This window comes from Lissotriton helveticus, chromosome 1_1, assembly GCF_964261635.1.
Source record: "Lissotriton helveticus chromosome 1_1, aLisHel1.1, whole genome shotgun sequence".
NCBI classification, from domain to species: domain Eukaryota; kingdom Metazoa; phylum Chordata; class Amphibia; order Caudata; family Salamandridae; genus Lissotriton; species Lissotriton helveticus.
In genome coordinates, this window is record NC_136057.1 from 1,324,491,812 (window position 1) to 1,324,519,807 (window position 27,996).

General features: G+C 44.6%; 1 protein-coding gene across 3 annotated transcripts in view; it reads left to right on the forward strand.

Moving 5' to 3' along the window:
- The window catches only part of PNPLA6 (patatin like domain 6, lysophospholipase), a 262,435-nt gene that overhangs the window by 108,054 nt on the left and 126,385 nt on the right, over positions 1–27,996 (forward strand). For all 3 annotated transcript variants that reach the window (XM_078682176.1, XM_078682170.1, XM_078682183.1), the window contains exons 2-11: positions 280–360; positions 3,266–3,334; positions 4,917–5,004; positions 5,389–5,471; positions 7,515–7,603; positions 9,249–9,389; positions 10,302–10,461; positions 24,606–24,686; positions 25,757–25,885; positions 27,325–27,405. In XM_078682176.1, coding sequence (XP_078538302.1) covers positions 322–360; positions 3,266–3,334; positions 4,917–5,004; positions 5,389–5,471; positions 7,515–7,603; positions 9,249–9,389; positions 10,302–10,461; positions 24,606–24,686; positions 25,757–25,885; positions 27,325–27,405 — 960 coding nt within the window. In that variant the 5' untranslated portion in view covers positions 280–321. The remainder of the gene's footprint in view (positions 1–279; positions 361–3,265; positions 3,335–4,916; positions 5,005–5,388; positions 5,472–7,514; positions 7,604–9,248; positions 9,390–10,301; positions 10,462–24,605; positions 24,687–25,756; positions 25,886–27,324; positions 27,406–27,996) is intronic.

Consider the following 27,996-nt stretch of genomic DNA (forward strand, 5'->3'; position numbering starts at 1 on the left):
GCGTATTAATTAAGCAGGACCCACATCATCGACAACTGATAACCCAATTACCTATAAACCTGTAATCTTTGATGTAGGTAAGCAGACCTGGTCTGGCTGAGATGCACTTTCTACTCAGAGTGGAATGGATTTGCGAATAGTGCAGATGAGCTAATAGTTAACGAGTATGGGTAACGTTGTCTTCTCTGTGCCTAATTTCTTTCCAACCTTCCTGATAAAAAGATACTTGGTTGATGTCCTTAGTGAAAAGGCCATTCAATACCTGTTTTTCTTCCATAGGATGTATAGCAGGTCAACAGTGCTGAAAACAAGATCTCAAACATGGGGCAGACCGAATCGGACCTGGAGTCTCCAGAACAAGTACGTGTACCATGGACGCCGTCAAAGTTCCAGAGCATGTGTGCATGCAGTGTGGGGTGGTAGGCATGATTAAGACCACAGAAGCGTCAGCGTAAGTATGCAGGCCATTGGCCTGCTGTCAGGGTTCAAGAATCATATATGCCCAGAGGGTAGACTTGTGTGGGATGAATCTGACCCAGTGGAGGCCAGGGCTTGTGTGTATGCTATGGATTGATGTAAGGGGTGAAAAGTGTGTGTGTTTGTCTGTCTGTCTCTCTCTCTCTCTCTCTCTCTCTCTCTCTCGGGGCAGAAGTAGACCACAAGATGCCTAAGCAGGTAAATGTGCTGTGAATTGCTGTAAGGATTTAAGGGCATGTATGACTTTGGACGTAAGGTGCTCAAAATTAGTCTGACCTTGTGGTGCCATGGCAGGTACGTATGTAGGGCCCTGCTGTAAGGCTTTGAGAACATGTGTACCTAGAGGGTGGTGGGGTGCATAGTCCGAATCTTCTCTAAGCGATGCCAGGGCAGGCATGTATTCATTGAGTCTCTGTAAGGAAGAGGAAAGGATAGGGGTGGCAGCGGTGGTGTATATGATCTTAAAAGAGGAAGATACGCCAGAGGAGGAATTTATGCCATGAATTGCTATAAGGTATCCAAGATAGCAAGAAGGGGGTCCCTGAGTCTGTCAAAGAGGCAGGGATGTTAATTAATCATGGCAGATATCCTAGCCGTCGAAGAGGTGTTGAACATATTTCGGGCAGCTGGCCTTAGAGGGAGGCTACATAACCCTATAGACCAGGATTATCCAAAGTAGATCTGGGGCCGTATTACAGTAAGTGCGCCTGGGGCGCTTTGTTAAAACAGAAGGGGGCGCAGACGCTTGTGCATCCCTTTCAGTAATACTGATAGCGCTGGCACACTTACAGCTCCTGCGTTACCTTCAGAGGGTGTTCCATCATTTCCATAGGGGCGTGCCCTATGCAAAGAAGGGAATTCCTTTGCGCCTGCGCCATATTACAGACACCGGCACAGAGGCAAAGAAGCTCTCAGGGGGCGCACTCTCAGTGCACCCCATGCGCCCCTTGAGAGCAGCCCTCTTGAGGAGAGAAAGGGGGTCCCATGGACTGTCCAGACTTCCCCTAGGGGGCGGGTTGCCGCATGCACTGTGCAGTCTGCTCTGTGTTTTTACATGAATACGAATTCACAAGTTCGCAGCTGCCCGGGGGGGCAGTGCATACATCGAAATAAGACGCATTGTCATTGTTTACTCTGGGTGCACCTATTAAAAGGTGCGACTGGCGCTTTTTTATTCGTGTTATAAACTGATTTCTTTTAACAAGAAATATTTGCTTACGCTACTATATATTGAAGAACAGTTAAGTAGAGGTTGAGAAACCCATTTTAAATGAATATCTAAAAATAATATATACCGCTTGTCAGTATTACCCCTATCAAATGTGGCAAACATTAACAAGTGCTGTACGTGATACAGGATGTGTCATTTCTCTTATATTTAAGCAAGATCTGGCATTTTGTGGTTTCAGAGAAATATGCCACCTATTTTCATTGGCATATCTCTCTGATGAAGCTTGTGGGAATGTAGTGCACGTGGCCTGATGGAGTTACGTGTTATGTGGGTCTGGGAAGAGCATTTCTTTTTGTGGTAATGCCTCAAGAAATGAAGTCTACTTAGGCTTCAAGGGTTTGCTGCTCCTCTTTCAGCATTGGTTCTTTTTGCATTTTTGCCTGTTGGTCTTTCATTGCTCATATTTCCATTTTCTTAATATATTTCATGGCTGCGAAGATTGCACCTGTGAGTGGTAATGTCTTCTGGTGCCTATTCGAAAAGATTTTGCTTATGTGTACTTATATATTTTTTCTTTTTCTTGCCTTTTTCATGAAAATGCTTTTTGTTATTGATGACAATAACATCCTGGCAGTCAGCAGTACAACGCAGTCAGATTTTGTTGCCAAAAACCCAGGTGCACTTTGGAAATATTATGTCACTGCTTTAATTCTGTTTGGCAACGGAATACTGAATGATAGTACAACTAGATGTGAACAAGGGATAATGTTTCAGACTATTTAAGTGGAGACCTTGTGTTTTAACCCAGTTTCCCCAAAAATGGTTTTGATATTAGGCAGATCATTTTATTTTCAAGTGCCTTCGTTTCCATAGCTGTCAAAACTGAAATTGTTCAGGAACAGACTTAACAGCGGTAGCAAAGCCAGTATTATATATTAAAAGGCTGGACTGGTAAGTTGAACCTGCAGCTTCAAGAACTGTGGCAATTGGTGGGCTTGAACTGTGAAGGTCTACTCGCTTTTCTTTCCCACCCGCGTCCTTAAAATTCTCCACCAAGTGTCAACCCTACCAGGCCTGTTATCTGAGGTCTTTTCATCAGGTCAAAGTAAATGAGATGGATTGAAAAAGTAAAGTAGCCCCTAGCCCATATAGGTGAAGGCGCTCATATTTTGGTTGGCACAGCTAAGGACATTTGATGGGCATTTGTGATCAGTGAGGAGCGATGTAAACACTGATGGCCGGTGTGGTGGCAACAACGTGGTACATTTTGAGGAGATGTGTAGTATGACTTGGTGGACAGCAGGGTCTGAAGTTTGGTAGGCAATTGAGGACATAATCAGGTGGCTGCTTAGACATCAGGCGACAGTGGGGGGAATTTTATTAGGCATTGGAGTGTTTGGTGAGTTTTGGCGGGAACTGCTGGGAAATGTGTGGGTATTCTTTATAGTCCTTCATAGATTTCATTTTCCATCTGCTGCCATCTTTTATGAGCAATGAATAAAGTTGTAAGAGGCAAAGGTGTGCAAATGCCATTTAAGGCTTGGTCGGTGAGACGATTTTCAGCTAGACCCACTGGCCTGCTAGCTTCCTAAATTCCCATTTTTTTTCTGAATGTAGGACGTCGCTTTGGCAGCTGTGTTACCCAATATCAAGTCGCTGTTTGAAGACCAGCAGCAGACCAGTATGGTGAGTGTTGGTATCTTGGCGGCTGGCCATAAAGGGGATAGAGTATAGAGCGTATAAAGTGACTTAGCAAAGACTTAGGCTTGAAGGCAATACAGGGTGCGTGTTTCTGTAATTGGTGAGGTATATTCTCTAGTAACAATCGAAGGAAAACTAGAGTGAGAAGGAAGAGTAGGCTATGGGTGAAGAAGAGTCTTTGGAGCTGGAGCCATTGGTAAGAAAGCCTTGTAGAGCAGGGCCTGTGGAATGAGATTAAGGAGGTCTGAGCTTTTGAAGCATGTGCCCTACAGTAAGGGGCCACAGAGAAGAATTACTTTGGGAATGAGCCAAGAATTGAGAAATCTGATGACTAAGAAAGCTGAAGATGGTGTGGCGGAGACTCTGAAAGAGAATATGTGGGAATATCAGCACTGGGAAGAGACAAGAGTCTCTCTGTCATGTACCATAGAGTGAGAGAGAGGAAGAGCTGGAAATGGAGACCAAGGGAGAAGAGAGCACATCCTCCCACCAGGACTGGTCAGTAGGTGGAGACATACCTTGGAAAAGGTTTTATGTAGAGAAGCAGAGAGGTCAGTGTCAAGAACAGGTTCTGAGAGCAGAATAGTGAGGTAGTAGCAAAGTAGGTTCAATTGGTCTTCTGAATGGAAACTGACCACGGAACAGGAGCTGCTGTGGGGGGGGGGGCTAGACCTTGGAACAGGCATGGGATGTTCCTAAGTGGATATAGTGCATTGACAGAACACAAATTGACTGGTGTGTAGAGAGCAAGAGACCATAGAGGCAACAAATGCCAGGAGGGGAGAATGAAGAGACCAATAATTTTAGGACAAGAGAGGGACCTCTGGAGAGCGAAAGAGTTAGAGGGTGGCCTGGGTGCAGCTTGTATATTGAGAAAGACACTGGAAACGTTAACAATGAAGGTGATGATGAATGTTCAGAGGCAGATACAGGAGTAGGGTGAAAGATCAACAAGTGAAAATCAAGAACAGGTACAGTGCCTTCCACTTTGGTGAGGGAAAGACAGAAGTCTAAGAAAGAGACAAAGACTGAGGTCTACTGTTGGTCAATGATTATGAACAGACTGTGGCATCTGCTTGTGGTGCAGGATGGAGATCAAGAACATATCAAAATGATAATGTACACTGTTAGGTAAGGATTTCTAGCTAAAATTTCCACAAAAACTGTGTCTACTACTTAAGATGGTGAAGAGGCATCCAGAACAGAAAGAAACCTCTGTCCTCTATTAGAGAAGGATCCAGTACAGAACGGAATAAACACGCAGTGATGAAGGGTAGATAGCTAGAACAGATGCAGACAGATGTGTAATCTGCTGGTGTGTTCGTAAATGTACAATCGAGTAGGAACTGTAGGGGACTAGGAATGATGGCATTGGAAGATGAGTTTCTTATTGCCCTGGTAGGTTGTGTTTGTTGGTGCTGTCAAGGTTGGGCAGGGGGGCTTTAGTTGGGAGAACAACTGCAGGTGCATATCTTAATGTAGATGTCCTACTTGGAGAACCACAGCTTTGCAGATTGCATGTCTACTATTCTATCTTGTGTCTGCAAATCTCTCTCTCTCATTCCAGATGCTGGGGGTTCTGATTGGAGTGGTAGTCTTGGTAGTCCTCATAGCAGCATTAATCCTGGTGGTAGTCAGACAGTTGCGTCTCAGGAGTAAGTCTCAACTAATCACCTGTTTGTATTTTTTGAATTGCTGTAAAGCAGCACCCACAGATAGTAAAATAGCTTGCGCAATGTAAATACAAACCTGTAATGTCCACCCAGGAGTTAAAAGTGTGTCAGGAGGGTTATTTTCTATTGAAATGTTGGATATTTTGAGGGTTGGAGGTTTTGAGCTAATGTTCTTGCCCACAGCTCCCTGCCTTGGATTTCTCCACCCGCCCCCCCCCCCCACACACACACACACTCGCACACAGCACAGCTTTATTTGCTATGTTCTCTCACAGTCTATATTCCTCAGTGGCATGTTTTGTGGGTTTTAGCATTGATAGTTTTTTACATTTCTGTTCTTGCTTTCTCTATTTTCTTTACTCTTAGAAGTCCAACCCCAAGATACACCGAAGTACAGATTCCGGAAGCGTGACAAAGTTCTGTTCTACGGGCGAAAAATCATGAGAAAGGTACCATGGAAGAAGGTGGCAGTTCTTTTATTTCTATTGCCAAGCAGAGAATGGCACTCTGATTACGTAGGTCCTGTCCCATTCCTAGTTAGCAGAGGTTTCTAGAATGAGTAGAAAGGCTGCCTGTTGAGAAACGCAGTCTGTTCTAGATGGCTACGCTGTCCCGTAGACCAGCCAGGCTGTGTCTATACAGGTGGCAGGGCCCAAAGGTGCACAAGGTTGCTGTAACATAGACCTGCCATTCTGTGTCTGTACACAATGGAAGAGTGTGGCACTCACTGTACTCTAAGCTGGTATGGATTCCATATGTAGTTTGAAGGCCGCTGATGTAATAGTATGGCTCATTTTCAGGGCAGCTGCATTGTTTAAAAGCTATAGGAAGAATACATAAAGTGCATAAAGTACTTAAAGAAGTCTCTGCAGTCAGGGAGGAGTTTCCTGCTATCCATGAGTTTTCCAGGAGGAGTCTTACTTTTTCTGTACAGGCGCCTGGCTTCCTGCTCAATGGATAGACATTGCAGTGAGAGTGCATATGTGTCTGTGTTGTTATACAAGACACTGTGTCAAAACCAAGAGTTTGCAGAGTGATTGCAGCTCTGTTCTGTTCCTACACAGACACCGGCTTTCTTCTCAGTGGCTACCTTGTGTAGGAGTAGTACATATAAGTCAACAATACTGATCTAGTTCTCCTATAAATGACAGGTGTGTGTACTAGTCTCTCAGATGTCTCCATCCAGACAACAGTCTTTTGTCGGTGGTCAGGTTATTCTTTGAGAGTGCCACTCTGTGTCTGTGTAGGTGACTGTTCCCACTTTTCGTAGTGGTTCCCCTTTTCCTTATGAGTGATTACAAATCAGTTCTTCGATTGACTGTCAACCTTAGTAATACCAGCCAGTTGGTGGGCATTCAAAGCGAGCCCCATCTCTGAAGTCACTCCATTTGCCTATTATATATATGCAGAGCTGCTTGGTGATGGTGGTTTGTTACCTTTCATCACATGGAGCCACCAAGTTGAAATATATATGCTGCCTTTCTTTTAGGATTTAAAGCCTTTCATGCATGCATGTTTATGTACGACCATATGACTGAAAAGAGCACCATCTTCCCTGATATGGACTAGAGGTATAGGTGATGAAGGCTCTTAAATCAGAAATCCATGGCATGTGTGTGTTAATACATTGCTTGTAAAGGATTTAGTGATGTGGTGACCTTATGCAGCCTTTATGTTCAAATCAGAGATGGAACCGAGACCAAATACTTGTGCCGTGTATCATTTCCATAAACTTCTGTTTCTCTGTTGATCTCAAAGTCTCTTTGCTAGATTGCCTCAGTACTGGACTGCACTGCATGTGCTCTTATCTATCCTGGTATGGCTGGCATACTTCCCTCCTGAATTTGGTGCATACATTGCACATGCATACACCATAGCCAGGTCACCCACTGCTGATCATCAGCAAGATACTGGGCACATTAGACTGTCCTTTATGCAGTTTTGAAGAAACGCGTGCCTGCTCTGGAAATCCACTCTTCATAACTGTTCCTGAGACAAGAAGAAGTTATATTGATGATACATCGCCATCATTCTTTGTGAACATCTGTACATGGGGTGCACCCCATGTATTCAAACATTCACAGTGCTCCTGCATATTAGACACCTGTGACAAGGTGAAGTTAACTTGATGATACGTCATCATGCTCTGTAAATCTGCATCCTAGGGACAACCTTGGTAGTCGCCTTCTCACAAAGCTCCTGCACATTAAATTTCTGAGAGAAGGGGAAGTTAACTTGGTGATACATCATCATGCTCTGTAACCCTGTGTACTGAGGGATATATCCGATAGTTGCACTATCACAGTGCACCTACATATCAAATTTTAGGGCTACTGTTCAGTGGTTCTGCCTTTTTGCCACATTCTTGGATATAGTTAGCTGTGGAATTTTGTGACAAAGCATTCATGCAGTGCGCCACTGTTACAGTAGTGAAAGGCTGTCCTTGACTGTCGGTGCCAATTCAAGTGCTGATGATGATATCTTTGTTACAGGTATCACAGTCCACATCCTCCCTGGTCGAAACCACAGCAGCAAGGCACAAATTGAAGAAGAAGCAGAAGATGCTGAGCATTGCCAAAAAGTAAGTATGAGATAGTGAATGCAGGGGTACTTTGGGCTGCACGGTCTTATGATCATGCCTTACAATTCTTTGTTGTGTGAAAGGTGATGTCTGTCCCTGTGTGTTAATAGCACAGCCTGGGCTGTAGTTTTGTTTTTTGCTGTGTCCAGCTTTTTGAGATTGGTTGGTTGTTGTGTGCAACAGAGTTTCAAGTTCATCAAAATTAAGTGGCAATAAGATTATTCAAAATCTATCTTTCAAGATTATGTGGTATGACTCGTTTTATGAGGACAAACTTAACAATCATCAAAGTAAGCATTAGTTGATCAACTTAAGTTGATATTGTCCTAAACCAGACAAACTAAGCAGCTGTTTAATATTGTAACCAAACTTTGCAGCATATTATCGAATGATGCTGTCTCAGAAACTGATAGGAGAAGTCTCTTCCAACATACTCTCAGTAAATATCCAAAAGGAATTTGAGGGCTATGCTTATCAATAGGGACCTTAAATTAAGTAAGAGAGTCTTTCTGTTAACACTGGGAATGGGAATGTATTCCTCTTTAGGTTGCACGAATTGTAGTTCAGACATTGGCTCTATCATCATGCAACCTAAAAGTAGTGAAGACATTAAGATCTGAAATTACATGATGAGTGAAACCAGTAATGTTATATACTTTATTCAATGCCCGGAAGCGGAAAATACATATTAGGAAGAGATAAAGACCAGTCAAAGTGTCAGTTACAGGTCACAAATATACTATTTGATCGTAAGATTCCCGATCGAGTTTGGAAATATATTTTTATTGAATTAAATTACACAGCAACTCAGTTCAGATTCCAGATATGTTAAATGTTGGTGGATACACATTCAAAAAACTCTTGAGCCCTTCCGAGATTAATTGACTTGATTGACCTTGTTGTTTATAATAACACAAACAACTTGTTGTTACTGTATTTCATTAAAAAGGAAAACAGACTATTAATGGGAAATTGTCATCTTGTATAGTCTGGGGAATACAAAATAATTAAAAAAAGATTTAGGTCAATTGAATGCCATCTGAGGTGAGTGGCGGGAGTCATGTTGTGAATGCACCTCTCTATGAATCTGATTTTGTCACTACATGGGCACCGTACTAGATTTTCTTTTTATAGCCCTAGTATTTGCTGCCTTCCGGGTTAACCTTATAGATCCTTTGGTTGCATTGTTTAACGGTAGATACATTTCCAAAATATTTATTTTGTGTGTTTAAATGTAGGTGACATGCAATGCCTTTCTCTTCAGGAGGTGACTTTGTGTTGAAAACACATTGAGAATGTGTAGCATTCATAACTAAACCAAGAGTTGCATTCATTTTGACTAGAATTGAGAGTATAATAAAAACTGTTTTTTTTTCAAATGGAAAAGATTTCATTTGTTTTTGTGAATTCTCACTTCAGGGAGAAATCTCTTGATAAATGTATTTACACGGATTGCACCAGAGAGCCATATTACAGCTTTGGAGGAATCCCTTTCACGCAAACAATTAATAGAACCGGAATGCACACTGTATCACTAAGCACTTTATTTATTGAGAATGACGCATGCAACTCCTTTATCACCTCACTGCAGAACATCAACTCCTATGCTTCTTAGATTTAATTATCAACCTAATATTTCTTTCAGGATTCTGAGGATTAAGAAGGAAGTGCCAACGCTGCAGCAGAAGGAGCCTCCCCCCTCTGTGCTGGAGGCAGACCTCACAGAGTTCGACGTGGCCAACTCCCATCTGCCCTCGGAGGTTCTGTACATGCTGAAGAATGTCCGGTGAGCCCTCTGGGCCCTGAAATGTGCCTAAATCAAACCCGGAATGGCATTTGTCGAGGGTTAACTCAGTAGAACTTGGGAAAGCTGGTTCTTGGTACCCATGGATGGATGGAGGGATGGAGGGGTGTGTGAGTGATAACCCATTGGAACTTGGGGGAGCTTGCACTAAGGAAGAGATGCTCTTCTGCAGGGCCCTACACCCAGTTTGGCTGGGCCATCAGCTGAGGCCCCTAAAGACCTAATGTGGTTTGGTCAATCAGAACTGACTGGTGTAGACCACAGTCATCCATCCTTTGCTGATTGAATTCTGTTTGCATTGATGGAGAGAAGAAGGAAACGTACGTTGTGGTGTTGATTCCTTCCGTATTTAAAGTATGAAACACCCCCAGAAAGAGTTGAACAAGTCTGAACATTCTCCTAGTGCGGAATCCTGAATGAAAGTTATCAAATATGCAGTCATTCTAGATGGGGAGACTTGAGGCCTTTGTTAATGCCTAAAACTGTGACCAAACATCTAGAGAATGACTGGATGGCACAATGTTCTAACAGTGGAAGCAAATGTTTTGTTTACTTTGCCTGCATCTTTTTAAACAGATTATTTGTAAACTTCTTGAAGCCAGTCTATTTTAGTTGCTAGGTTAATTCTATTTGTGACTGTTCCCAACACACTACACTCTGTAGAAGTGCTGCTGTTTTCCTCGCACCAGAAGTTGTGCATCATTTGGCGGTTCCATGATCTCCTAAGTTTGTTCTCATCCCACTTGCACAGTATCTCATATCCCCAGTGGACACTAGAGTCTTTGTTGTATTGTAACACTTAACCAAATTTGATGTGGCTCCCTTAGTCGGCAACTGGGGTGAAGAGGGGATATTTTGTGCTTTCTTCTCACCTGCTGTTGCTCTTCCACACAGGGTCCTGGGGCACTTTGAGAAGCCCTTGTTCCTGGAGCTTTGCAAGCATATGATCTTCCAGCAGTTCCAGCAGGGCGAGTATGTTTTCCGCCCGGGCCAACCAGACAGCAGTATCTACGTGGTTCAGGAAGGCAAACTGGAGCTCTGCCTGACCGAGCAGGTGAGATGCATGAGATAAAAAAGTCAAGTGATAAGGTAAAGGGATGTCAATGCCAGGAGCATGTGGAAGAACGGATATGAGGAGGATCGAAGCTGGTAGCACCAGGCGGACAACTAGAGCCAAATTTCGGGGGGGGCTGAAAAATATTTCGGGGGGGGGGCTAATTCTTCCAACCAGGGACAGAGTGGCTGTAAGAAGGGGTCAACACACAACAGAAGCCTTATTTGCAAGTAAATGGTCTTTTAAAGACCTGTTAAGTACTCGGGTGCAGCTGCAATAAGATGCTCGCCAGCTCGCGAAGCTGTCTCTGCGGGCTGACACACACGATGGGGGGGCTGAAGCCCCGTGAGCCCAATGGGTGTTGCGCGCCTGGGTAGCACTCAGTGCAGGTGATATGAGTGACAGAGGGGACTATCTGCAAGATACTCACAAGGGTAGAGCGAAGAGTGACCAGCCTGTCTCCGGCAGAAGCGGTCGCTCCACCCTGCCTCTTGGTATCGTAGCGCTGTTCTCCCCACTGCTGCCAAAACGATTCTGTGCCTTATAATCGATTTGTGCTAATTTGTGCCTGCTTAGTTGCTGTAGCGCTTCGCATTGCTTGTAATTTATTGTGCCTGTGTATGTTCCTAGCACTCCACCGCTCGCATTGTCTGCATTGCTCCCTGAGACTTAGTTGTGCCTGATTGTGCCCGCAGCATTATTTAGCATCGTGCCCCAATCTCGTCCTGTTTGCCTTGTGTTATTGTTGCTGCCATTTTGTTGTGCCTCCAGCCCGTCCCTCCCCCCCGCTCCCGCCTCCCAGCTGCCCCACCCACGCTCCGCCCCCTCCACTATCCATTTATGACAGATGCATTTTCGCGCAGCGTTCACGCGCAGCGGAAGCGCCCCATGCGCGCCGAAGGCGCGCCAAAGGTAAGCCCGTCTACGCCCGTCCGCGCCTGGACCGCACCCAGCGCCAGACCCCCTGGTCCTCGCAAACCGATCTCCTCCCGCATCACATACAACGCCGCTACCCTCTCAGCCCTCAACCCCGGCCGTCCACCAAACTGCCACCAAGCCGCCCCAGGACACACCCATGGACCATTCACCTGCCACTCATGCAAGTTCGACTGCATCAGGACCCACACCAAACCCACAAACCCCAAACAGAGCTCCGGCACTAACCACCTAAAATGCATCCTACTCAACATGCGCTCGGTTCACAAACACGCCATTGACCTTTGGCACCTACTCGACACCACATCCCCTGACGTCGCCTTCCTAACAGAAACCTGGATGAACACCTCATCAGCTCCCGACATCGCCATAGCCATCCCGGACGGCTACAAGATCATCCGAAAGGACCGCACCAACCAAACAGGAGGAGGGATCGCCATCGTCCATAAGAACTCCATCCGCGTCACGACCAGTTCTGACGATAACCTCACTATCGCCGAACACCTTCACTTCCAGATCCACACCGACCTCAAGACCACACTCAGAGGCACCCTCCTCTACAGACCACCAGGACCCCGCACACAATTCAGCGAAGACATCACTGACTTCATCACCCCACACGTCCTCCCCTCTGAGGAATACATTCTACTGGGAGACCTCAATTTCCACCTGGAAAAGAACAACGACAGCAACACTACCACCCACTACGCCGGACACACGCTCGACCCAATCTTCACATCCAGCAAGCACATCTCCTTCAATCACACCTCAGCTCTCCATTGGACGGACCACAGCTGCGTTCATTCAACTACAAAAAGACCACGACCCACAACCACCCTCAACCAATTCTCCGAAGAAACTAGAACAAAATCACAATCGACCAGCTCCTCACATCGCTTCACCAAAACCCTCCTGCCAATTCATCGGACCCAAACCAAGCAGCCACCAACCTCACACACTGGATCACCCACAGCGCCGACGAATTAGCACCCTTGAAAAACCATCAAATCAAACAAAACAGCAAAAAAGCCCCCTGGTTCAACGATGACCTTAGGAAATCCAAGAAGCTCTGCCGTACCCTTGAGAAAGCCTGGAGAAAAGACCCAAACACTGTCACCTTGGCCACCTTCAAAAACGCCACCCGCAAGCACCACCAACTGATCCGATCAACCAAGAAATCAGCATTCAAGGACCGACTTGACAACAACGCCCACAACAGCAAGGAACTATTCAACATCGTCAAAGAATTTACTAACCCCACCGCCAGCACCAATGACATCACTCCCTCCCAGGTCCTCTGCGACTCCCTGGCCTCATTCTTCCACAACAAAATCGCCGACATACATAACAGCTTTGACAACAAGGCCGGAGACCAACTCACTCCACCCACCTCCGAACGAAACTCCCCCTCGAACAGCCTCTACACCTGGAATCCAATCACCACTGAAGACACCATCCGCCTGATGAACTCCATCCACTCAGGATCCCCAACCGACCCATGTCCCCACCACATCTTCAATAAAGCAGACTCCATTATCACACCCCATCTCCGAGACGTCATCAACTGCTCCCTCAACTCCGCTACCTTCCCGGAAAGCTGGAAACATGCCGAACTCAGCGCCCTTCTGAAGAAACCCACAGCAGACCCCACTGAACTCAAAAACTACCGCCCTACCTCGCTCCTCCCATTCCCTGCCAAAGTCATTGAGAAAGCCGTCAACAGTCAGCTCGCCGCCTTCGTCGAATCCAACAAATCCCTCGACCCTTCACAGTCGGGCTTCCTAGCCAAACACAGCACAGAGACCACCCTCATCGCAGCAACAGACGACATTCGAACACTACTGGACAATGGAGAAACAGTTGCCCTCATCCTACTTGACCTCTCCGCAGCCTTCAACACAGTCTGTCATAGCACCCTTATACAACGCCTCAGCAACGTCGGAATACAAGGAAAAGCCTTGGAATGGATCATCTCGTTCCTCACCGGTAGAACCCAGAGAGTCCGCATCCCCCCTTTCAGATCTGAGGCCACCGAAGTCATCTGCGGCGTACCACAAGGATCAGCACTCAGTCCTACCCTCTTCAACGTATACATGAGCCCCCTCGCAACCATCGCGCGACAACACAACCTCAACATCATCTCCTACGCCGATGACACCCAGCTGATCCTCTCCCTCACCAAAGACCCAAACACCGCCAAAACCAACCTACACGAAGGGATGAAAGAAGTAGCCGAGTGGATGAAGAACAGCCGTCTAAAACTGAACTCGGACAAAACGGAAGTCCTCATCCTAGGATCATCCCCCTCCGCTTGGGACGACTCATGGTGGCCACCAGCTCTGGGAAACGCACCCATACCTATGGACCACGCACATAACCTGGGCTTCATCCTGGACTCCTCACTCTCGATGACCAGACAAGTCAACGCCGTCACATCATCATGCTTCAACATCGTACGCATGCTCAAAAAAACAGTCAGTTGGATCCCCACCGAAACAAGAAAAACGGTCACCCACGCACTGGTCACAAGCCGACTGGACTATGGAAACACCCTGTACGCCGGAACCACAGCCAAACTACAGAAAAAACTCCAACGCATCCAAAACGCCTCAGCCAGACTAGACATTCCCCGCAAAGATCACATTACCAGTCACCTGAAAGACCTCCACTGGCTCCCCGTCAACAAGAGGATAACGTTCCGTCTCCTCACCCACGCACACAAAGCCCTCTACGACCTAGGACCTGAATGCCTCAACACGCGCCTATCCTTCTACACCCCCACCCGCCAGCTGCGATCGTCCAATCAAGCCCTAGCTGCTGTCCCGCGCATCCACAGAGCCACCATGGGGGGAAGATCCTTTTCCCATTTAGCGGCCAAAACCTGGAATTCTCTCCCCATCCACCTCCGCCTTAAACAGAACCACCTCTCCTTCAGAAAACAACTAAAAACTTGGATTTTCGATAAGTAAATACCCCCCTTTTCCTCAAGCGCCTTGAGACTCTCTGGGTATGTAGTGCGCTATACAAGTGCTGACTTGACTTGACTTGAATTTGGGCAACAATTGAGAAGTGAAGGAACCAATGTTATATGAAAGGGCTGAGTAGGCTCTTGGGGCAAGGAAGGAGGACCATAAGCAAGAACCTATAAAATGGTGACAAGTCCACATGAGGCAAATGAGGGGTAGCAGAACAGTATCATGCAAAAGCGAAAAGGGCCACAGGGGATGGTGAGGGAATCATGTTCATGAACCTGTGACAGGACAATGAAGACTATGGGGTACTGCTCAAGTATGACAATGGCAGTAATAAGTAAAAGGGTACATGTGCCAATAGCAGAATACGATTGGTTGAAGAGATTGAAATTATGTAAAATAAACTGTCCCACCTCTTTTATGAAACTCTCAAACCATTATTGGCTGTGACCCACTGCCTTTTTAGGCTACCCATGGGCACCAAGACCATATCCGTAGACAGCAGTCACTCTTTTCAGGAGTGGTTTGTCAGTGTGAGTGAAACAATCCTTCTTGTGTGTTTTTGTCATGTAAAAGACTGTTCTGAGGGAGCTTGCTTGTATTCCATGCATGTAGCAAATTCTCTTTCAGTGGGTTGGAACACAACCACCATATTAATATTTCAATAGCTCATCCAAACATTTTACTTAGGCTTGAGGAAAGAGGGCCTGAAAGGTATTGGTTACCGAAATTGAGTGCATTTTCATCATTAGAACTCCTAAAGCAGCCCCCCATTGTTCTGGTGTCTTTGCTGATGCATGTTGACCAGCAGAACTCCAATTCCTGCCCCGAAGATAAGACAGTGGAAGTTGGACTTAGATTGGTGCAGTGCTACGGAAAAAATAGTCTACGAAAGTAGAGGTTGCCCAAAAAAATGGGGAAAAAAATATATATAACAGCTGGATGGCATACAGAGGCCTCGGGAAGATGGAGGGTGAGGGTGGGAGGTAACCAGAACCAAAGGGGGCACACATGTTGTATGAACTTCAGAATTGGTTTCTCAAGATAGGTTTTGAAATGCATGCAAGATCACTTCAATACAGATTTGTAAAGTAATCCTCTTGTCAGAGAGACAGTGCTCCTGCATCTGAAACATTCTAGAATTGTAACTAATGATCCAGCGCCCCAAAGAAAAACTGTCTCAACAATGCTACCTAATACCACAATACTTACCATTAATCATAAATCTCTCACAAGGCCCATAAACCAACGAGACAATTTTTGGGCAACTGAATCATGTGACCTAATTAATCAGAACCTATTCACAAACTATTTACACATTTAATATACATCTGCAGATTATCATTTGTTACCATGGTTTTTAAGCATATATCATTTTAATTAAGTCACTAAGGTAAATGGATCAACTGAAGGTAACAAGACCATGAATAAACAAGACCAGCTTGTCGTTTCAAAATCTTATTTATTAACTCTTTTTTTTCAAAGTAAGAGCATTTTCTTTATTAAATCATTATTTATTTAGCAAATAAGCAGCATTTAATGAGGAATGATCAATTAGACTGACATTTCAAAGCATATTCAGAAAACATGAATTTTAATTAATAACAGTTTCCATTCCCTATAGCTATTTCCCTGACTATTCTCACTTCACCTAAAAAGGAAAAATCAATTATCTCTGCTGTCCTTATGTGAGCAAGAAGTCCGACAGCATGTCACTTCATTCGGGACCTGGAAAGTGAGGAGCACCCTCCTGCCCACGGGCTAGGTTTTATACCTTTCTAACTAACTAATCTCCACTAAAAAGTATACTTTCTCTGCCATCCAGAGTTCCCATTGGTTGTCTTATGTCAGTTCATGTGACGACATTACCAATTTCAATCCAAAGTTGAGCTTTTCTAAAAACTCCATTGTCCTTTCTTTCACGCAGCTTTTGGCTTCCTCGGAAATGCAACATTCTATGAGTAACAGTCCGTTACTTCCTTAGCGTGGCAGATTTGCCGCATCCTGTCCTTGATTTTGTCACTCTCAGAGCACGTCTTGCACAAATTATTTATTTCTTTGACAACTGTCAATGTGGTAAAAATTTCCACTTCTGAATACGTGCAGGGCTCCACTCTGGACAGGATTCTAAACACCATCTTTAAAACGCTAGGCCTCAAGCCTCTCCCTTGGAAACTAGTATTCAAACAAACACAATACATTAATTAATTAAAGTATTGAAACCTATTCTTTTACCCACCCCCTTTGCTAATTATTAACCCATTAATCTATGTTACCTAGCTGAAGCACATGAAGCTGCATTTATATTTACTTTCTTCTTTTAGGCCGCAGAATCCTCCACAAGCTTATGCCACATAAAGACAAAAAGACATAACATAAGCACACAAAATAAGCACATGCCATTAGTTAAACAGCCGCATTTAATACTGACAAAGTCAATAGTCAAGGTTAGTTTATTATTTTCAACACACTTGCAAATGCAACATAGAGCACATGAATTAGTCCCACGTGTTTGTGTATATGCATTTTAAACTAGGTTGATTAGTAAATCATCACAAACCAAATTAATACGGTTACTTTTATGGAAGTTTAACTTTGCGAGTCAGTACAAAATATTATTCTGAATCTCGCTCCATCACTAACAATGGTTAATGTTCTGGTTCTATGACACCAAATCTCCTGTCAGTGATGCACTGTATATTGTAACTGACAAAGTTTCATAAAAAGATTATTTAAAAAAAAAAAAAAGAACTCCAATTCCTGAGGCAGAGCTCCATTAGCCTGATGGCTCAGCTGACGCACAATGTCAGATGCCCGCTTCTGTCCTTGGTTTGTTGCAGTCTCCGCTCCTTCTCTGCCAGAAGAAGGTCCCGCCTCACTGTTGGATGGGGCAAACACAAAATAGTGTCAGTTGGCATACCTTATATGTTACATATACAGGCTGCAGGAGTCTTTGAATGTCCAACATTATATTTTTATAAATATGATACAGCAAGTATTCAACTGATTGAAAAAAATATTTTATGGACTGTCATATCATTTGTACTAAGTTGTTTGATTCAGTCCATCTAGTTTCTTTCCCACATACCATTTTCTCACACTTCTTTTGAACATCGTGTGTTAATGCAGCTTTAATAACAAAGTGACAAATGGTTTGAATAACTTTCTTTTATATCTAATATAGGGGAATATAGAAGTTTAAATGTGAGGATTGTGTTACTGATGATGCCATTTATTTTACTTGTGTAATGAAACTGAATAAATAATACAAAAAATAAAAAAACATGTGGTTCGTTTTAAAAAGAAATTCTGCAATATTATTTACTAGATGCACTATGATAAAAGTTACTTTGTTTAAAATCTGTGACAACCCTTTAAGGCTGCAATCCAAATATTAATGTGTTTAGCCAAACTACATTAAAACATAATACTTTAATATGTATTACAGTATGGTATGTATGGGGACACTAGCAAGCACATTGCCTCAAATGTGTTAAGGATGAATTTAGAATAGTCCTGCATTTAGTCCCATAACATTCTTGGTAAAAAATAAAATAGTGGTCTATTAAATTAAATGCGTGCAAGCAAACTATTTCAACCTGCGTAAACGAAAAAGGATAGATTTTCAGTACAATTTTAGTTACAAATGTGACCCAAAAGTCATGTTATTACCTTTACATCCCTACAAACACTTAAATCCAACTTGCCAGCCTTAGTTATATTCCATAGGTCTATGCAATACTGACAAGGTCTAGCTGGACAAATCTAAAATAGGGATGAATTACATGTTTTTCCTTTTTTTCATATAGAAAGTTTATTGATTTACTGCAATGCAGTCATCAATGCCCTTTAGCAAATTCTCATGATCTGTCAGGCTGATAATGATCTCCTGTGACACACTGTTATAATACCCTGCAATATAGTTAAAACTTTCCATAATATTTCGATGTACTGTAGTAAAGCATTAACTTTCTGTAGTAGACAGTCTTGATTTACTGCTGTCTCTAATGGACTTTCTGTAGCACATTCGATTTAATGCACAATAAACCTTCTTTTAACAGTGTTATTTATTGCATTGTGTAACAACTTCTTGTAGTACACCGTAACTTTTTACAGTGCCTTAGTGATTTGCTGCTGTACTTACTGTCACAAATGTATTTCCTGCAATACAGATTTCCTATGGCACACTAGCTAGATTTACAGCTATGTAGTAATAACCTTCAGGAACAGGTTGCTGTCTTACTGAAAATTTAACCAACTTCCTTTAGTGCGCTGTAGGACTTATGTTCTTGGAGCATCCAGTATTGAGGTGCTGCAATGTTATTGAATCTTAGCAGCCCACTGACTTCCTGCAGCAGTCTGTTTTCTGAACTGTTGCTTATTATTGGCTCCCTGTAGCATACCATGTTGGCATTCTGACTGTTAGTGCCCACATCCTTCAGGAGCCTGTATTATTGTACATGAGAATCCTTTGGCACTGAACGGCCCAACATTATTGCAAGACAATGTCCACTTTGCATGCTACAGGTTGTCCAAAAACAGTGCAAAGGATCAGTCACATCTCTGCCACTAATGGAGCAAAATCTGTCCTGCTGACCCTTGGCAATATCATTTCTGCTTCTGTATCTCTGGACGGAGGTATTGCAGACAGTTCAGACTGTGTCCAAGGATTGCTGCTTCCATACCACTGCTGTACATCTTCAAAGTTTTGGTCGGTGTGTCTTCTCCGCTGATATTTGCTGGGAATGAACAGTAAACTTTTCAAGACCAGAGAAGAATGGGCCTGGAAGGGAAGATGAGCTGGAAGGATAGTCTTGTTTCTCTCCAGGCTTTCTCGGAGTGGACTGGGAGTTGTGCGGTTATTTTCCGCTCTATCCGGCTGGTTGAGCTAGCAGGACTGCTGTTTCTGTCTACTCTTCCTTCTGTGGGTATGGGGAATTGTGCTGTTATTCTTCACTCTCTGGTGGGCTGGGAATATTGTGTTGATATTGTTTTCTGTTCCCTGGGCAGCCTAGGACTACGGCACTCACCACTCTCGCTTGGGGTGGGGTGAGAGTATTGTGTTTCTTCTTTTGGCTCATACTTGTTGCTTTGTGCTTGAAATCATTCTTGACCCTATGCGCCCCATGGAAACAGTCCAGACCGAAATACCAGGCCAAGTCCTCCCTGGACCGGAAACAAGCATCCTGGGACCGGTTTCAGGGTATGTCACCCATCATCAGCCAGGCTAGCTTGAATCCAGTGGCACAGTGAGCAAGGGACACATGTCTGGGCATACCGATCCCACTTAGGATGAAAAGTGTTACAGCAAACAAATGATGGACGGAATGCTGACAATGCAAACATTCTCCCCCAGTCAAAAGATGACTGGGGGAGAAAGTTTGCACTGTCAGCATTCCGCCCATCATTTGTTTGCTGTAACACTGAAATCTTGGCGTGGCATGCATCTTATTGCTATTGTGATAGTTATTATTGTACCCATCTTCTCTTTACTTAAGAGAAGGGCACACTCATCGTGCTCTTTAGGCATTCCATTGTTTTGAGTGTTGGTACAGGCCCTCTTGTTTTGTCCTCAGATGTGTGAGTGTTAAGCTGATATTTTGGGATCTTCCATTGAGTAAGAAAGGTTTCATGTTGGAACTCTTACTTTGTCCTTGTTTGGTGAGTATTATACTGACACTGGTTTCGAAGTTTGGGTATTGTGCTCACTTGAACTCTTGCCTTCTCTTACACCGAGCGATCATTAATCGCTTCTGTTGGATGGGCTGATTTGCTTTCAGTGTTGCTTTGTCATTAGTTTGGAGAGTATTATACTTACCTTCCAGGTTAGGGGCATGCAGTTTGTCATTCTAGCCTCTGCTTGACACTGCACGGGTGGGCAAGGGTATTGTGCTGGCACTCTCCTGCCATTAACTTGGTTAGAATTGTGTTAACAATTCACTCTCTTCAATTGATAGGGCATGTTGTGCTGGTTTACTTGTCCTTTACATCAGCTTCGGTTAGAATTACTTTGCCAGGCTCGTCTCTTTCTTAAGGAAGTATATTATACTAGCACGCTTAATATTTATATTAGTGTGGTGAAAATTATGTAGATGCTGTGGGTCTTCAGTTGGGTACATGTATTGTGCCAGCACTCATCCTTCTCTAAGCAAATATGCTCCTTGCTCATCCTTGAGTGGGGGAATTGTGCTGATGATCTTAGATCTTCAATGGGAGAATAGTATTGTGTTTCTGTTCATTGTTCCTCATTGAGGATTGTGCATGGTATTGCGTTCACACTCTCAACTCCTTCAATGGGAGGAAGAGTTCTGCATACACCGGTGTCTCTTTCTAGGTCATGTCTCTAGTGTATGTGCTGTTTGCTCCTTGTTGGGGGTGTTAACCACATGCTGTTGAATGTTCTTTGGTTAAAGAGGATTATGGGTACTCATTTCTTCTGTTTGGGATATGCACGGTACCCATACCCTTTATTCTTCCTTCTGTAGGTAGTTTTACACTCGCAGACTTGTGGTCAGCATCAATTGTGAGCCTTCCTTACTGACTCCATTGGGCGAGGTCTGTGCACCAACCTTACACTTAGTGCTCATTCTGAGGATATGGGTAATCCTATTCAGTACTGTGCCTACTAAATCTTAGCGCTGCCTTGGGATGTCTAGATCCTTGGTGCCTCCTTAAGGGATACTGTGATTGGATTCTTTGTGCTTCTTTGGTGGATACAGTTCCTGCTTTGTTGGTGTGCGATCTTCCCCTCACGGGGACACTGTGCTACTACAGACTTAGCATTTCTTGAAAGATACTGTGCCTACGTAGTTGCCACTTTCAAGGGGATAATTGCACCTGTGCTCATGGTGCTTTCTTGGGGGCTACTTTGCTTGCTTACTTGCTGTTTCCATGCAGGATAGTGTACCAAATATAGTGTTGGCACTGCTTTGAGGGACACTAGGCCTACAGTCTTGGTGTTTCTTTGGGGGTACAATGCCTACACTCTGGTTGCTTCCTTTGTGGTTACTCTTTGACGCTTCCATGCGCGATATTGTCTAGATTCACACTTTTTTGCAGAAGCATAGTGCGCGTATATAGTATACTTTCCCTTTTGGCATTTACTTTGGTGGTTCTGTGTCTTATCTTATGCCTTTATTCCCTTGACTTTTTTGGCTTTTTGCTTACACTCTTGGCACTTCCATAGTTATACTATGCGTACAGTCTTTACGCTTCCTTGAGAGATACTGTATCTACACTCTTGGCACATGCTTGGGAGAATACTGGCCATACTCTTGCCTTTTTTGAGAGATAACATGCTTATGCTTGTGGCGCTGTCTCGGATGATACTGTGCCCAACATCTTGGTTCTTCTTTGAGAGAGAATTCTTGAGGTATGGGTACTTTGCTAAGTCTCTTTCATATGAAAGAGTAGGACAAATACTATGCTTAAAAGTTTAGCTCTCCATTGGCAGTGAAACTTTGTGTGTGTTGGGTGTACAATGTTTGTATGTGTCGGAGTGTGCTTGTGTGTGCACATTGAATATGTTTCAGACAGTTGGCTTTCTTGAATGGCAATTTTTCTTTATAACAATTACTTTTTAGTTCCATTGATCTCTCTTGTGGACATTTTACAGCGAGGTGGTGATTCCAAATGTGTGCTTCCTAGAGTCCTCTGTTCATCTTTTCAGGGGTTGGGAGGGAGTCACATGAGGAAGCAATGCCAGTTGAATAATCAGAATTTATGTTTCTCTGTTGGTGTGTGGATTGACCCTGTTTCCACTTCCCCTTCTTCTCCAGCTTTGTTTCAGCAGAAGAAGTATGTTTAAATTACTGATGGTGCCAACGTTTCTCTCCTGTGTGGAGGAGGGTTCAGTGTCGCTTGGACTTACAGCATCGGGTATAGGCGCTAGCTGTGTAGATAGTTTATGCAAAGATTTATTTTGGTATTACTTCCTGTTTTATTTTTATCTTTTTTTAAAGATATTTAATGTAAATCCATGTGGTGAAGAAGTGATGAACCAAATTCTTCTGCTGTAATGAAATCCTGTTTTTTTTTTGGGGGGGGGGTGGTGGGGTGGCATTTTTAGTTTTTCCCATCAATCAATCAATCAATCAATCAGGTCATTTATAGAGCGCACTACTCACCCGTAGGGTCTCAAGGCGCTGGGGTGGGGGTGGGGGGTGCCGTTACTGCTCGAACAGCCAGGTCTTGAGCTTCTTCCTGAAGGAGAGGTGGTCTTGGGTCAGGCGCAGGTCGGTCGGGAGTGAGTTCCAGGTCTTGGCGGCCAGGTGGGAGAAGGACCTTCCTCCTGTTGTCGCTCTTCGGATGCGGGGGACGGCGGCGAGGGCGTGGCTGGTTGATCTGAGGAGGCGCTTGGGGGTGTAGAAGTTGATCCGGTTGTTGAGGTAGCTCGGGCCTTGGTCGTGTAGGGCTTTGTGCGCGTTGGTGAGGAGACGGAAGGTGATTCTCTTGTTGACCGGGAGCCAATGCAGATCTCTCAGGTGTCCGGAGATGTGGCTGCGTCGGGGGATGTCGAGGATGAGTCTGGCCGAGGCGTTCTGGATCCGCTGGAGTCTCTTCTGGAGCTTGGCGGTGGTTACGGCGTAGAGGGCGTTGCCGTAGTCCAGTCGGCTGGTGACGAGGGCCTGGGTGACCGTCTTCCTCGTTTCGGTGGGGATCCACCGGAAGATCTTACGTAGCATGCGCAGGATGTTGAAGCAAGACGAGGAGACGGCGTTTACTTGTCTGGTCATGGAGAGGGAGGAGTCCAGGATGAAGCCCAGGTTGCGTGCGTGGTCCGTTGGTTTGGGTGCGGTGCCCAGGGCGGGGGGCCACCAGGAGTTGTCCCAGGCGGAGGGCGAGGAGCCCAGGATGAGGACCTCCGTCTTGTCCGAGTTCAGTTTCAGGCGGCTGGTCGTCATCCATTCGGCTACATCTCTCATCCCTTCGTGCAGGTTGGCTCTGGCGGTGGCGGGGTCGTTGGTCAGGGAGAGGATCAGCTGGGTGTCGTCGGCGTAGGAGATTATGTTGAGGTTGTGTTGGCGTGCGATGGCCGCGAGGGGGCTCATGTAGACGTTGAAGAGGGTGGGGCTCAGTGAGGATCCTTGAGGGACGCCGCAGATGACTTTGGTGGCCTCTGACTTGTACGGTGGTAGGCGGACTCTCTGTGTTCTTCCGTCGAGGAAGGAAGTGATCCATTCCAGTGCCTTGTCCTGGATTCCGATGTTGCCGAGGCGCTGTACTAGGGTGCGATGGCAGACAGTGTCGAAAGCCGCGGAGAGGTCCAGGAGGATGAGGGCCGCTGTTTCTCCGTTGTCCATCAGAGTTCGTATGTCATCGGTGGCAGCGATGAGGGCGGTCTCGGTGCTGTGGTTCGCTCGGAAGCCAGACTGTGAGGGGTCGAGGGATCCATTCGTCTCGAGGAAGGCGGCCAGCTGTTTGTTGACGGTCTTCTCGATGACTTTGGCCGGGAACGGGAGGAGCGAGATGGGACGGTAGTTCTTGAGGTCGGTGGGGTCTGCTGTGGGTTTCTTGAGAAGAGCGCTGAGTTCGGCGTGCTTCCAGCTCTCAGGGAAGGTGGCGGTGTCGAAGGAGGTGTTGATGATGTCCCGCAGGTGGGGTGCGATGACAGCGTCGGCCTTGTTGAAGACGTGGTGAGGGCAGGGGTCAGTCGGAGATCCGGAGTGGATGGAGTTCATTGTGCGGATGGTGTCTTCAGTGCTGATCGGAGTCCAGGTGCGGAGGGTGGTGGTGGGTGGCGTTGATGCGGTTGTGGCTTGCGTTGGTTGGTTGCTGAAGCTGTTGTGTATGTCCGCGATCTTGTTGTGCCTAACTCAGCTGAGCGGACACTGTTACTTGTACTGCTATTGTAATAGAGCAGTACATTTAGCTTGATTTGTTACTTATATCTTTCAGTTCTTCTTTAGAGCATTAGAGACACCGGTCTCCTTGTACTAACGCAGTATCTTCACTCAGTACCATAGGAAAACATTAGTGATTGAAGTGAATAGACTCAGAAATTGCATTACGTTATTACAAACAAATAACTTCATATCTATGGTAATCCGAAAATACATTCCATGGTATGAGTTGGTCAGTGACTTTATGGCTCAAATTTTAAATTGAGATTTTCTTTTCACATGAAAAGTCTTTTTTTTAGCCATTACTTTGTATCTCATCAGTACAATGGAAACAGATGGCTTTTTCAATCAAAGGTAGTGTCTAATCTTATCTTATGTCTTCTCTCTCTACTAGGACGGGAAAGAAGCAGTGGTAAAGGAGGTGTACCCCGGGGACAGCGTCCACAGTTTGCTCAGTATCCTGGACGTGATCACAGTAAGAGATCTGATTGAGGCTTTAATCTACAGATGTCTTCTGATAAGGCGTTGGCATGTGCAGATGCAGCCCTCCATCCATTGTCTTATGGTAGCTCACCTAGTCATGCTGGTCTTAAGTCATTGGTGGTATCAGCACTCAGTGAGTCTGCAATTATTCTTGCTGTAACTAGCCAAAAGCTGTGCAAGGCACTACAGCTGAGGAAAACAAAAAACGAAAGATGGAATGCTTGAACTGAGGTGGACATACGTGTAGCAGATAGTTTACTCTGCACACAGCGCGCTTGATGGTTTTCCCTCTGGGCGCGGATATCGTAGCTGTGGCTTGGACAGTTTAAAATGTCAGTTTGAGAAGGTTCCCCGGTCTAGAAAGTACCAGTTGCTGAGGCCTAACAGCACTAACACAACACAGTGGTTATTCCAGTGCTTTCACTCTGCATTCAGAATTCTCATTAAATGTTGACTCTGCTTTGGAAACATTTGAAACCTGAAGGCTTGGTTCTAGATACAAAGCCAGTGCCATTATACTACATTAATGTCTTGACTGGGTTTTCCACTTGCATTCCTTCTGTTGGCTTTAAAAGGTTGAGTTGAGAGTCTATTAGTAGTTAATGGAAATACTATCCCCAAGTTGTTGAAACTGACCTGACAGCATATCTTTGGTATAGGTTTTGGAGGACTCCCATGCTCTGAGCAGTGAATCTGTTGCAGGGTCTGATAGAGCGTGGCAGGTTACAAGAGGATGAGAGAGCATGGCGCCTGCCTTTGTTCAATGCACAGGCGAATAGCTGATGCTTAAAGAGTGAGGATAAGGTAGTTCTACTGATTGGATTATGAGGAAGATGCTGTAACCGGAGGGCTTGGGGAAAGGGGCGTTTAAAATTCATGGAGGTTTGTTTAATGCACTTACTGTTGGCGAACATAGCACAGTTCCCTAGTACAAGGACATTTACATGATCTGCTGGCTGCATCCAACCTCTTTGCACACTATGCAGTGCGAAGGCTGGGCTCAGTTTTTGGCCAGTTTATGATGCCCCAGTCCTCTTCAAACTCTGCTGTTTTCATGCGCAGGGGCACCAAAGGCCTTACAGGACGGTGACTGCTCGAGCTGCGGAAGTATCAACCGTCCTGCGGTTACCGGTGGAAGCTTTCTCAGCAATCTTTGAAAAGTATCCAGAGAGCCTTGTGCGTGTTGTTCAGGTGAGTGGAACTTTTCTACAAGATAATCTAAGTTATCCATCTGACTATATTGTAAAAACATACATTTAAAGGCTCTCAGCTCTCTTAATCTATTTAGACATGCATGTCAAATGGTTTACTGATAGTAATTGCATTAAGTGAAAGTATATGGTTTCAACTTAAATTGCGTTTCACATTTATTGAGCTTGAACGGTCTGACTTGGATTGTAATCCTCATTTATTGAGCTTGAACTTGCAGTATTAAAACATTTTATCCAGGTTAATAATCAGGCACGTAGAAACTGGATTCATTGGGAGTTGTCCTATTAAAAGCACTGGGTGCTTTTACTCTAAATTAGATTGACTAACCAAACTATAGAATGGGGTGGTGCTGATATTACTGTCCAAGTTCCTCTGGTTTTCTAAGGGAATGAGTATTTTAAAGTTCACATGATATGATAATCCAGATGTCCAGGTTCTTCCAGCATATATAAGTACTGAGAGTCGAGGAATAGGAATTTAGAAGAGGATTTGCCTTGTGACATCAACCTTTGTGTGACGTAAATAGTGTTTCTATGGTCTTAGAAGTAGTTAAAAGAAGAGGCTTAGATTGTAATCGGGCCAGATGCAGAACTTATTCCCATACATTTTGGTGGATCTGCTCAAACCAAAGACCTTCAAGAGGCAGAGATGGAATCTCTTGTTGTCAAGACCCTTTGTAATAGATGCCCATGTGGTTGTGGTTCATCCATTGCTCGGAGTGTATGGAGATTGCCAGTACACCCGGCTCTGAAAGGTTCTAATGTTATCTCCATCCCTATGTGCAGGTTCCACTTGAAATGATTCTTCATAGAAAAGTGACAATTTCCAGGCACATAGCATTGTGGGAAAGGCCTACTTCCTTAGAGTGCTCAAAGTGTATGGAGCGTTCCTGTCCCCGGTTCTGAAAAGGTCTGATGTTATCTCCTTCCCTATGTGCAGGTTCCTCTAGAAATTAATCTTCATAGAAAAAGTACAATTTCCAGGCACATAGCATTGTGAGAAAGGCCACCAATGGTCCTCTTCCTTAAAACCCTTGAAGGACATCTCTGGCATTTCTTTGTTTTTTCAGTGCTATTTTCAAACATGTACTTGGTATGAACTCGTGAATTGGTGGTAGAAATAATTAGCAAGAAGACTTTTTAGTCATCACTTTGGAACAGCACTTTCACTTCTCCTTTTATGTGGTTTTACATCATCATACCACTTTTACACTAATCTTGTTACATGTGCAATGTTCAATATGTGCAGAATTCTAGTTTCCATAGAGTGTAACTGTGCTACACTTTAAACAAATGTCTTGAGGTGCCTCTTGAGTCTGGAAAACAAGTGACATAAGCTGAGCAAAAATAACCTTTACCTTGCCTTTTGCATTTTCTTCTTGGTGCCTTAATCCTACCAGCTGTTTTTGTTTTTTTCAGATCATTATGGTGCGGTTGCAGCGAGTGACATTCCTGGCCCTGCACAATTACCTGGGCCTCACCAACGAGCTGTTCAGCCCCGTGAGTTTCACTCCTTTCACTCTGCGTGGTTTGTACCTATGAGGTCATGAGGACCACATACACCTCAAGATTGCCTAAGATGACTTGCAGTGCATTCTGTATTGTCTTGATAACTGTATGCCCTTCCACATTCACACTAGCCTGCATCCCTTCCCTGCCTCTACTGCTAGACTTGGCAAATGTGTCATTATTTTGTTCTATTACTTGATGCAAAGCGTTACTCAAGCCATAACCCTTGTGCATAAATCGCTATACTAAATGTAAAAAATCACACTGACCACCTTTTATGTGTAATACTTTCAAGACTTGAGAAAACTCCACAATATAGTTCATCCACTTCACCCTGCCCATGTGATTGTTTACTCTTTTGCTGCTCCTTATAGCTTCCCAACCCACATTTTATCCTACATGTCCAGCTTGTGCTGCACATTCTTAAATCTTCATATAAATAATGTGGTACTGCCTTCCTGTGCTGTATTCTTCTTGGTTCTGGATCACTGCAAGACATGTCATTTCCACACTTTGAAATGCCCAGTTACTGGATCAGAGACGCTCGGAAACCCTTGTAGCAATTCATGTGACAATATTATG